The 12,681-nt window shown below is 40.1% G+C and overlaps 1 protein-coding gene and 1 pseudogene across 3 annotated transcripts in view; one reads left to right on the top strand and one right to left on the bottom strand.

Annotated features, from left to right (window-relative positions):
- Positions 1-12,681, top strand: part of USP31 (ubiquitin specific peptidase 31) — a 75,824-nt gene that overhangs the window by 42,471 nt on the left and 20,672 nt on the right. For both annotated transcript variants that reach the window (XM_079944339.1, XM_079944338.1), the window contains exons 7-11: positions 1,465-1,645; positions 4,576-4,687; positions 5,288-5,382; positions 6,805-6,882; positions 7,479-7,608. In XM_079944339.1, the coding sequence (XP_079800465.1) occupies positions 1,465-1,645; positions 4,576-4,687; positions 5,288-5,382; positions 6,805-6,882; positions 7,479-7,608 (596 nt within the window). The remainder of the gene's footprint in view (positions 1-1,464; positions 1,646-4,575; positions 4,688-5,287; positions 5,383-6,804; positions 6,883-7,478; positions 7,609-12,681) is intronic.
- LOC307197867 (T-complex protein 1 subunit zeta-like) lies at positions 7,621-12,589 on the bottom strand (annotated as a pseudogene). Its single transcript has one exon. The product of its transcript is annotated as a T-complex protein 1 subunit zeta-like (transcript).

The raw sequence follows: 12,681 nt of genomic DNA, 5'->3' as shown, positions 1-12,681 counted from the left end.
AATTTAGTGAGGTCCAAGGTTATATAGTCTAGCCAGAGAGCGCCTTTGTTGGAAGAATATACCACTAGTGAATATGCATAAGCCTCTGTTCTTCACAAAGGCCTCATCGATATTTTGTTGGTGCATATGAGGCTACTGTCTTCCCCAGTTCACCGGCGAGGGAGCTGAGACTTAGAGAGGTTAGGTCACGGGCCCAGGTCACACAGTGGGTAGTGACGGGCCTGGACTATGAATGCGGAGCTTGACTTCTGAGCAGTTGAGTGGTATCCTCTCATCTCATTGGGAATCCTGATCACTTTTAGCAGAACTGGTCTTCCCAGCCTTACTTCTGCCAAGAACCTGGGAAATGAGCCTGTTAATTGTCTCAGATTCAGACTTCTATTTATTTTTCTCATACCAAAGTTTAAGGTGGTTGTGAAGTGAAATCTGCTGCTCTTTTGTGATTTCTCTATGGTATTTAAGCTTAAAAAGTTTTCTTCCCTCTAATAGCTTGGTGAAGATTCAGTTCTTCCTTATTTCTAGTTTCTGTGTTCTCGTTTCTAAACTCTAATTAATCTGGAATTTATTTGAGTATTAACTCTGTATGTTAATAGGTTCAACAAATCTCCTGTTGCTGGATATTTAGGTTATTGCTGGAGTTTTGCTGTGGATACTTTTGTGTAAACCACCTTTTATTTTATTCCCCTTTTGGTGATATTGTTATTATTTCTTTGGTGTGGTAGTGGTGGAGGGCTTCTTCTGTTCTCCAGTTTGGGGTATCATTTCCTTAGGCTATACTTCTGAAGGATTAAAGAAATGATCAATTATTTAGTCAAGCATTTATTGAGTTCCTACTAAGTGCAGGACCTTGTGCTAGGTGCTGCATTGCTAAGTACCTCTGATTGACAGATAGCTCTGCTTTGGGGCATGTCTGAAGACCTGGTTTTTAGCAACCAGCACTGTGCCTGTCAAACATATATTTTTGTTCACTTTATTGTAGGTCAATCCAGACTAGTTGATTGTATTAAAGTTCCGTAATGGCTGTGAGTTTCTTATAAGTCTGGGTCTAAAGTGGGGAAAAGAAGCTGCTATTGGAATATTGAAGATCATTCTACATGTACTAGTCTTTATTTTTTATTAAAATTTTTTTATTTGGTTGCTGCTTGTATGGTCTCACTTTAAGTTTGTCTTGGTGGGTCATCTCTGCAAACTTGCCATTCTAAAACTAATATTCATTGAAGTGAAGAGTTTTAATTTTCAGTTTTTAAGGTAGTAGGTAGGTAAGGCGAGTTTAAATGAAATAATGGATGCAAAAAATTTTCTTATGACTAGATGAGTAATCTCAAAGTAGGTCATTTGTTCCTTTTTTCAATTGCAGCTTAAATAACATAATGACAACTTCTTAATTTCCCTAATGGGTAAATTTTTTGTAATGAAAGAATAAAAAATTTTGAAGAGATAAAGTAAGTTTTCATTTTGTTTTAGGAATCCACTTAAACAACAACCTAAACCACTTGAAATTTGGCTTGGATCATTATAGACTGTCTTCTTCTACACAAGCAGCAGCAAAGCAGGGGAGAGCGGACTTAACCCCCACGACAGCAGGAAGCGACAAGATTGTTCTGTTAGTGTGTAACCGAGCCTGCACTGGGCAGCAAGGGAAAAGGTGAAGACCAACTTATTTTCCAATAAATATTGAGACTTTAAAAGTCTAATATTTTCAAATGTTTTAAAAAGTAGGGATAAAAAAAATCCTTACTTTTAGTAGTTAATTGTTGATTCTGATATTTAGAAAGAGCATGTGTGTAAATTGACCTGCTTTGAGGGGTTGGGAGGGGGAGAAGATAAAATTAGGATGATAAGATCTGCGTTAGAATGGCTCCCAAGCTCATGTAGTTTTTAAAGGCACATTTCTCTTGTATATTTTCAGCTCAAGATCCTCCTGGGTATCTAGACCTATAGACCTATATCCAGCTACTTTCTTTACAGCATTTTTTCTTCTATTAATTCTTAACAAATCTACTTGGATGGCACGTGCACCTCAGTCTTGTGTTCCAAACTGAACTCATTGTGTTTCCCTATAAACCTGACCCTCCAGTATTTCCTGGGTTGGCAAATGGCACCAGTATTCATTCAGCTGCATGTAGTCAGACATTTGGGAGTTAGAAATCTCTCTCAAATCTGTTTCCTTCTGTAAGAATTTATGGGAGTTACTTTTCTTTTTTTTTTTCCTAAACATCTTTATTGGAGTATACTTGCTTTACAATGTTATGTTAGTTTCTGTATGGGAGTTACTTTTAAAGTAACTTTATCACAATAGTAATGTAACTTGAGTAATAACAAGATATGGATGTGTCTCAGGGAGGAAGGATACTGTGTTTCTAATATTTGTCAGAGTAGCATTTATATTAACTTTTTAAAATGTTGCTTTGAAATAAGTTTCTTATTTAAGAATGGTAAATAATGTAGAAGCAAAATGTGTTGATTTGTATGTTTGTGATGTTCATTAGCAGCTACTTTAGTGTTTGTACAGTGTGTTGGCCACTATTCTGAACACTAGGGATACAGCAGGATCTGTGTGTTCTCATGGAGCTTGCATCCTAGTTAGGACAGAGCCACTAAAGACAAGATGTTAAAACATGCGGGTGTGATAGAACGTGCTGGTGGGGTCTCTAGCAAAACCGTATTAGAGAGGGAGGCGAGGGGGGCCTCCCTGAGGACGCAGCAGCTGGGCTGAGCCGAGTGGGAAGGTGCGAACTGTGTGAGCCTCTTGGGAAGGGATCCCGTGAAGAGGGGACATCGAGTACAAAGATGCTGAGATTATGGCTGAGTAATATTCTATTGTGTATATGTACCACATCTTTATCCAGTCCTCTGCTGATGGACGTTTAGGGTGCTTCCACGTCTTGATTCCTGTAAATAGTGCTGCTGTGAACATTGGGGTGCAGGTATCTTTTTGGATTACGGTTTTCTCTGGATATTACCGGGGGAAAGGGGGCAAGGGATAAATTGGGAGATTGGGATTGACATATACATACTACTATATATAAAATAGATAACTAATGAGGACCTACTTGTATAGCACAGGGAATTCTACTCAGTACTCTGTAATCCCCTATGTGGGAAAAGAATTTAAAAAAGAGTGGATATATGTATATGTAGAACTGATTCACTTTGCTGTACACCTGAAACTAACACAACATTGTAAATCAACTATACTCCAATGAAAATTAAAAAGAAAAAAAGTTGCTGAGGTTAGAAGGAGCTTGACATGTTTAAGGGACAGAAGAAAAGGCAGCTCATCGTATTTATATAAAATAAAGAAATTATGAAATCCCTTTCATGATGCTAGTCTCTTAAAAGTGAGGGCATCGTCGTGTGAAAAATATGGCCTACTGATTTACACATCGTGCTTGTAACTTATTTCGCATCACAGTTGTCTTTAGGAAGGTAGGCTCACTCTTGAGTACTACTGTGAGTAAACTGGTACTTGTTAGGAGCGGGTTTCTTGGTGACCTTAGCACCCCCGCTTTGGCCTGAGTCAGGGTTTATCTGTTTGTTTATTCACTTGTTCATTCATTCATTCAGCATCTACTGTTGTCTAGGTATGGCTGTTTGGGCTAGGAAGATAAGTCGGTCACAGTTCCTGCTGTCAGGTAACACAGTCTGTTGGTGGAGGCAGCAGAATAAGCAGGCGGTATTTGTAGTGCAGCCGAGCTCAGGGAACAGATCAACAGGGTGCCAGTGGCTCCTTCTGCGGACGAGTAGGAAATAGCTTAAACGAAGAGTGAGAAGGGTAGTCCAGACTGAGGGAATTGGCTGTACGTTGGCGGTGTGAGTCGGACGCATTCAGAGCACAGCATGCAGGTCTGAATGGCTGGGGCTTGGGTGAGAGTTAAGGCTAGGCCAGTGCTCCTCCACGTTGGCTGCATATTAGAATCACCTGGGGAGCTCCTCAAACAGCCTTAGTGCTCCAGCCACAGACCAGAGGGATTGCAGCAGAATCTCAGGGGAATCATTGTGTTTTAAAGTTCCCTCGCTGATTTCAGCCTGCAGCCACTGCTGAGAACCATGGCTCTGCCTCTGATTCTCTAACACCTGTGAGCTCAGCACTGGATAGGAAACCTGGCAGGGGCCATGTGACTTCTGCCCTAGGCTAGGAGCTGACTTCTAGTGTCACTTACTTGCCAGCGCCTTCCTTGTTGTCAGGCCACCCGGATGTGGCTGCCTGCCTGCTAGACCTTCCAGCCCTGTCTTTTCCTCTGGCACCTAACCCCTTCTATGTTTGACCCGTGTCCACCCCCACCTGCTTTCCTCCCCATCTCCACTAATCCTGTCATCTTATTACCTGGCACCATGCTCTATTAGAAGCCATTTTGGTGTATGAGTTGTTAAATTTCATGTAGAAATCTCAGTTTCCCTTCTGACTGTTTCATCCACTTATGAGAGTATTAAATTTCCTGTTTGTTTTATTTTGAGAACTGTCCTAAAACTAATTGTATTGTGATTCCATTTAAAAAGGTCATGAATAAGGAGTTACAGTATTAAAGGAATTGTCATACTTTTTAAGGTGATTATAATATTTATGTGTGCTAGATTTGGACTACCTTTTGTGCTGCACTTAGAGAAGACAATAGCATGGGACCTTCTGCAGAGGGAAATCTTGGAGAAGATGAAGTATTTCTTGAGGCCCACAGTTGGCATTCAGGTGTGTAAGCCTTTTGGTACTCCAGCATAGCATGTGTGTACCCAGTGAAGAAAGTCATTACAGTGAGATTGGAAGTTCAGACCTTTGCCCTTAGGGAAGACCAGACACTGAGCTGGAATGCTGGGGAGCCCTGGAGAAAAGCTGCGTAGTAAAATCTGCTGTGTTCAGGTTTTCCAGAATGCGGACTGCCCCTCATTTTATGAAGGGAGCTGACCACTGCGCGGTTTGCCATGCACTGCCGGGTGTTCCTTTATAATGTTTGTCTAATAAAGTTTAGCACATGATCGGCTTGGAGAGATTTTGTAGACTATATATTTTCAAAATTATGATTTCTTTGTTAAGGTATCTGTGGAAGACTTATATTAATGTTCAGCTAAAGTAACATATTACATGTCTTGCGTAACATATTTGATATGTTAATGCATTTGGGGTAATCATACTTAAAGTGTATTAGAGTGGCTCAACAGCCTCACAGAATGTTGTAGAGAAGCATTTCGCAAAACAGTTTGCTCTCGCTCTAATCTGTTTTGGAAATGCCCCGGTGAACCACATGCCCTCGAAGAGAAACTCAGCCTGATTTACCTTTGCCATTTGTTGCAGGTGTGTCCATTCAGTTTGCGAGTGGTCAGTGTCGTGGGAATAACATACTTGCTGCCCCAGGAGGAGCAGCCCCTGTGCCACCCAACAGTAGAAAGGTAAAAAAAAAAAAATCACCTTCTAGACTTTCATATATGTTTGTGTGTAATTTCTAGTGATGTCTGATGTAATTTCCACATAAGTGTGGTGGGTCCTCCAGGCTCACTTAGAAAGTAAACACTTATTTTAATTTTGATTCATATTTGAGTAGGATATGTTTTATGATCTTTTTTGGAATCGGGAAAGCCTAGAGTACTGATGTTAGGAAAGTAAATTGATTGGTCTCAGGACCGCAGATGAATTGCACTTTCATATTCACCAAGATAAAAGTTTTCCAAAGTAGGATTCTAATCATAACACTTTCCTCCTTGAAATCCTTAAATGGTAACCCGTGGCCTCAAAGATAAAGCCCAGTTTCCACAGTATGTGAAGTTCTCCACAGTTTGAACCCTGACTACTTCCCTTCTGTCAGGCCTCTTTCTTCTCCCCACTGTATTAAACATTCAGCAGCATCAAAGTGCTGAGGGTTGTTTGAACGCACAATATGGTTTTATGTGTGCCTTTGCACGTGTAGTTTCCTCTGTTGATAATTCATTCCTTCTGAGCCTCTCTTCACACTGTCCCTCCTCTCCCCCTTAGAATTATCTTCTCCCTCTGCTATGTCTGTGCTTCTACATACTTCTGTTATTAATAAAGTAATAGAGATATGTGTATATAGACACACGATACATATGTGGATACATATAAATATAAAAACACATTATTGTTTTTATTATAATGACTTTTTCAACAAATATCGTAGTGCCCTGCATTTCAGGATTCCAAAAAAGTATACAACATGGTTCTGTTTGAAAGCAACTCACTGTTTGGTTTTAGAGATTAGAGTTAATAGATTAGATAATGATCCAAAACATTGCAAAACTTAAAAACTATTTGATGGGTAATACTGACTGTTAATGCTGAGTATCTCAGGAGATGGCCAAGGAGCCAAGGAGCTCAGGGGAAATAAGTGAGGGGAAACTTGAGGGGTGCCTTGTAGGAAGGCACAGTTTGCATTGGCGTGGGCATGGTCCAGGGACCAAGCGTGGCCCATGGGGGCAGGTGGAGAGATGCAGGAGCAGAGTTTGTTCCCAGAGAGACTATCGTCCCGTCCAGTCTCTATTGATTTGGTGAGATATTGGACAAAAATTGGAAAGATCATAACATCTTAAGAGTTATTGTGGATGACCTTATAGTGTGGTACTAAATTTATTCCAATATCTTTATTTCCATATTGAATATTTTAATTTAAGGATTTTTCAGTCCAGTTGTAATCAAGTTATTAAATAAGAGTTTATAATGGTCAGAAACCTTTTCTGATGGGGAACGATGATGAAGATTTTCAGCAATCACACTATGATTTCAGATTTCAGATAGGATGTATATTTAACTAAAATCATTTATTTAGAAAGTAATATGTGACTTCCTTCCCCATCCTATAGGGCACTAAAATCTTGTGGACCAGGTGGCACTGCTCATGTGAAATTAGTGGTAGAATGGGACAAGGAGACAAAAGATTTGTAAGTATTTTTTTTTACTTAGTGTTTGTAGAGTCATTGTCTTAATTATCACTACAATAGCATACCTTTGATCTTTCAAATTAGCTGAAACACAAACCTCTGTTTTCTTTAGCTAAGTATCCAAGTGTGTTGCTGATCCTTTATTTAAGTAATTTATTATTTCTCTCCTACACATTCTGTCATCTGGATCCCAAAACCTTAGAACGTTTGTTTGCTGCTAATGAGACAGAAGCTATATATTCATTAACTACTGTGTAGGTCAAATTACTTCTTTTATTACAGACCCATTAACTCTAGCAAGTTATGCCAAATGCATGCCCTTTGATACAGAGGACAAGGATATATGATTAATCAGTACAGTTTGTGCCCAATCCCAGAAAAAAACAATTCCAAGTTATTTCTTGAAAATAACGTTATAGATAGAGAACGTCTCACGACATTTTGGAACATAGAAAAGTTGGATTGCCACTTTTACTTTCTTATATATTGACCTTTTTGGTTATGAATTTACAGCCACGTTGTGAAGCTGTTAATTGTATTTTGTATCAGTTTTCCAAGACATTCTCTAGTACATGCTTTTTCTCCCCTGACTGCAGCTTGTTTGTAAATACCGAAGATGAGTATATCCCTGATGCAGAAAGTGTCCGGCTGCAAAGGGAGCGTCACCATCAGCCTCAAACTTGCACTTTATCCCAGTGTTTCCAACTCTACACCAAAGAGGAGCGGGTAAGGGTTGGGCAGCATTTGTTGGGTGGTGAGGGTAGTAGGGAGGGCCCAGGGCAAGATGACAGTGGGGAAACAAATTATGCACCAGAAAACTCCCCAAGGATTTTTGCATTTACATAGATTTTGCACATGTGATGTGCATCTTAGTGTTATTCCTCTTAGGATTTTAACAAAAAGTAGTTTAAATTTCTGGAAAACCTTGATTAAATGAAATGCTCTAGATGTGAACCTTTGTATAGTTCCTTTTTTTTTTTTCTTTTTACTTTTTAATGGTTAATGATAAAGTTATATTTTTGTTTCAATTTAGAGATTTTAAATTATTTTCCTTAGTAACTAGATCAGTGGTTCTCAACTTTTTGGAACTAAGAACATAGGTGCCATTTTAATTAAAATTAATTAAAATTAAAAATTCAGTTCCTTAGTTGCATTAGCCACATTTCAAGGGCTCAGGAGACACATGTGGCTAGTGACTCGTATTGGACAGTGTAGATATAGACATAAAGTTCTCTTGGACAATGCTTTAGACTACTTAGCATAGTGTTTGCAGATCGTAGGTACTCAGTAAATATTTGAATGAATGGATGGACAAATAGTGGATAGGACCCTTGCCTATGTGTTTTTTTTTTTTTCAACAGGAATATTTAATAACAAGGTAGATAACATGTTTATCTAACATATATTTTTATATAACTGAAGCTAAAGCAAAACATCCTGTTATTGGATAAATATGGCCTGCTGTATGTGTGTACACTGCAGTGCAATTAAAAAAATACTGTAAATATAATTTCAGAACTTCAGAATTTGAATAGGTGCCAGTATTCTGTCCTTTTTTCATATGGGAAAAGAAAATGCCTTTGAAAATCATTTGAAGCTTGGAGCAAAATTCTATAGCTGTATTCTTAATATCACTCTGGAGAGCCTTCATGATTCAGGTGATACAAGGGAAGCTTCAGTTCAGCCTTTTTTTCGGAGAAGACATTCCAGCTTTCATGATCTCATCAACCAGGAGAATATTGGTGGCAGTTACAGTGCAGGAGTGAAGAAGCTACATAGTAGTGTTCCCATATGCCTCCCATTGGCTTACCTGGGTTCAGGTCCGCACCCACAAGCTGACCTGAATGTTCTGCTTGGACTCAAACTAGTGTTTCCTGAAGGTCCAAACCAGAGTTCTGAGCAAGAGCCTTGTGAATAATGAGCACTGCATTAGCAAGTACTTGAACTCCCAAGTTGGGCCCTGCCCTTTACACTGACTGGGCTTTTATTTCATCAGGGCTTCTTCCATTGCCACTTGCACTGCACCAGTACCTGGAATGACACAGCCATCATCAATAACATTTTTAACAGCTGTCAAGCCACCTTTGATTGCATCTTTGATTTGCATGAGTGTGTACTTATTTGGTCCTTTGATCAGTAATGTGATGGACGTTACGTTTCTCAATTAAATCAAACTTCTCTTCTCCCAGTGTGTAGTCATAGACAAGTCCTGCATTTCCCAAACAATCAGGGTTTAGGTCATCAATAGAATTTAGAGCTACCCCACCACGAGCAAGCGTCAGCCTTTCCACATTTCTCTTAGGTCCTTCTTTTGCAAGAGCATCTAAGGCAAAGGGGTCAATTCCCTTTTGATTAATAACAACAAATCCTTTATCTGAATCACCACCACACTTTCTTTCAAAGTTCTATTATTTTTTTAACTCCATCTTGAGCGAATTTTCTTTCAGTCTTCACTAATTTCTCTCTTTTGCACGCTTATTAAAAAAAGCCAGAATTCACTTGTTTTTTCATATTCTAATGGCACATTTCATATGAAGATGTATGCGTCTTCTACTTTTTTTTCATATCAGGATGCCATGTCCCATGATCCAAAACAAGACCTCTGATTAAGCTTGTATAGGTTTCAGATTTATGTTTCATCCCTGTGATCTCAACCATGAAGGGGTCACTACGTTCATCTTGTTTTTTAATGGCCAAAATGGAGTCCACTACAGCGTCTGTTAAAACGTCAGCAAGTTTAGCATGAATTTTAGTATGTAGAGATGTTCTGGCCACATCTGTAAGTGTTTTTTCACTGTTCATCTCTTTGCATATTTTGACTAGTTGCCAAAACTGAAGTGCCTTTTTCTTTGCAGCTTCAAATCCTTCTGTTATTATTTTGAGATGAAGATCCTATAACAAACACATGGTTACAAAACCACCACTAATACTAGAGATCTTCAGTTAGATGCAACTATAGTTCGTGATAAAGCAGATTTATGGAAGGATGTTCTGGATCATTCATACCCTTTAATACAACTAATATGATGTGCTGACTTTCTGAATACTTTACAAAGGATAAATAAGCTTTCAGTGTAGAGGAAAAGAACAGACATTGCTCTAGCACAGAGCTGAAACCAAGGAACTAAGGCACTCTTGGTGTTCACTGTGCAACAGGCCTTTGTGGTTTTTAAACCTCTCCAGGTTCAGGCGCCTTGAGAAACCTTGACGAGAGCTCTTGGAGTTCATCTGATTTTGAGTTGATGTTTAGGATCATAATTCTGGCTACTGATTCTTACTGCTCACTCTTGCATATAGGGAATCATGCAATTTCAGGGTCAGAGGGGGCTTTAAAATTTCTTTTTTCTAATGGTTGAGTTCTGCCTAATTTCAAATAGGTGATTATCCAGCCGCTGTTTTTCAGAGACACCATTTTCTCTTAGGGTATCTCTGATGGTGACTGACGTTAACCTGAAATATGTCCCTGGTTGCTACAGCCAGCAGGTGAACTCTCAGGTCGTCAAGAACAGAGGACAGGTCTTCATTTTCTTCTACTTGTTTGTCCTTCAAATATTTGAAAATAGTTTTCATCTTCTAAGTCTTCTCTCCCCCAAGCAGTTAACAGCTAATTCCTTTAATAGTTTTTCATTAGATGTATTTTTCCAATCTTGGGCTTATATAAGTAATTGGCTTTGAAACTGGTTGATCACATGCTGTATGTAGCACCTTATCCTATTTAGCTTTTTTTTTTCTTAAATTGATTTGGGAGATGTCTGAGAATGTCACAAAGCTTAAAGGTGAGCAGATCTACTAGATGATAACATTGATCAGAACATCTGATCAGATCAGAACATCTCGCTGATCTTTCAAGCTAGCCAGATACATTTTAATAGGGCTTTGTTCATTCAATCCATGTCTGTTGAGTACACACTATGTGCCAGGTACTGTGCTAGGAACTGGGAATATAGCAGGGACCAAGACAGAGGAAGGTTGAGAAAAGAAATGAGGCCACTGTGGCTGGGGCACAGCAGGTGAGAGAATCCATCCTGGTCGTAAAATAACCCCAGCATGTCTAGCAGTGTCCGGCCCATGGAAGGCATTCAGCAAATCTATGCCACAGTGAACGAATGAGTGAGTATTCCTTGGGGAGCTCAGTCACTGGGTCCAAAAATAACAGTCCAGATATGGAAGAGGAGGAGGTCAGACTTAGCAGTGGGCTGTGTGACGATAACTTTGGGGTCACGTTGTCTTCAAGCTCAATATGATCAGCAGTGTCATGTGGGTGTCAGCCGCTGTTGGCTACCTAAGGATGCTTTAGAAACAGTGTCCAGAACTCAGATGGTGATAGCACTGCTCTTCTCATTACCTTAAATGTTCACTGTTAAGAGACTGACATCCCGGGGCACAAGCAGAGAGTGTGGATAGGGGATGGCGCGGCTGAGTGTATCTTGACGAAGGAGACCTTAAGTGAGGATCTGATAGTTATTTTCACATACTTCGAGGGCCATCCTGTGGATAAGGGGTTGGACTTAATTGTATCTAAAAAGCAGAATTAGAGATTGGAAATTACAGGGAGAGTGATTTTGTCTTAATAAGAGGAAGAACTTTGTAACAGACTGCCTGAAAGTGGAACAGCTGCCTCTGGGGCTAGTCGTCTTCCTTGCTGGGCAGTTAGCGAGGCTGGCCACGCTCCAAGGGTGCTCTGCAGGCCCAGCAGCTCTTTGTGGCAGTTTACAACGAGATAAGTACAGAAGTCGAGCAGTGTTGTAGAAACTGTCAAAGCTGCCAGACATTGTCTTGACATTCTTACTGTATCTTATCAAAGAGTATCTGTTTATGATGTATTGGAAATTAAAAAACAAATAAACAACAACCTGTTCCTTTACCACGAGCACTGGGCTGATGGCCACATCTGTAGACAGCGTGTTAGCACAGATGTGGACATGCCAGATGACAGTTAGGTTCCTCCCGCCTAACTTTCTTTCTTTTTTTTTTTTAACATCTTTATTGGAGTATAATTGCTTTACAATGGTGTGTTAGTTTCTGCTTTATAACAAAGTGAATCAGCTATGCATATACATATATCTCCATATCTCTTCCCTCTTGCGTCTCCCTCCCCACCTCTCTAGGTGGTCACAAAGCACTGAGCTGATCTCCCTGTGCTGTGCCTGCCTAACTTTCTGATTCACTGCTATCCACCCAGACTTCTGTCTCCCCCCATCTTTCCTACACACATGACAGGATCTCCCTCTCAGGAAAAATAACTCCCTCACTTCTGCTTCCCTTTCAAACTACTGTGCTGGTCTTTCTCTTCTTTTCTGTGTAACTTTACCATTTAGTGATTTCAGGTCTTTCCCTTTCCTCCCTTCCAAACTCTTGTCATCTGTCTGACTTGCGTTTCTGACATTGCTCTCCGAAGTTCTCGGGGCCCATAGTTTGCTCAGCTCAGTGGCCTCTGCTCAGTCTGCATTTGACCTCTCCGTGGGCTATGGTACTGATAACCACCCTGTTCTTGCCACTCTCTTTTCTTGGTGTGCATAAAAGGAATGCTTCTGATTTGCCTATTTTTCTGACTGTGCAGCCTCAGGTTCTGGTGGTTTCTCGACCTTTGTGTTTCCCTTAAAAATCGGCCTTCTGCAAGATTCTGTCCTTGGCTTCTTTCTCTTCCATCTGAGTGGGCATTGCCATCTGTTTCCGTGGCTTCCCTTACCTCATTGTGTTGATGGTCCCAGATCTGACGCATCTTCTGAAATCCAGAGGAGATTTTAAAAATCTCTCTTACCAGACCTGCTCTGTTAGTACCTTTGTGCTGTCATCCTG

This window comes from Stenella coeruleoalba (genome assembly GCF_951394435.1).
Source record: "Stenella coeruleoalba genome assembly, chromosome: 15".
Taxonomy (NCBI): Eukaryota; Metazoa; Chordata; class Mammalia; order Artiodactyla; family Delphinidae; genus Stenella; species Stenella coeruleoalba.
The sequence above is the reverse complement of the archived record's forward strand: the minus strand, read 5'-3'. Positions and strand labels throughout refer to the sequence as shown.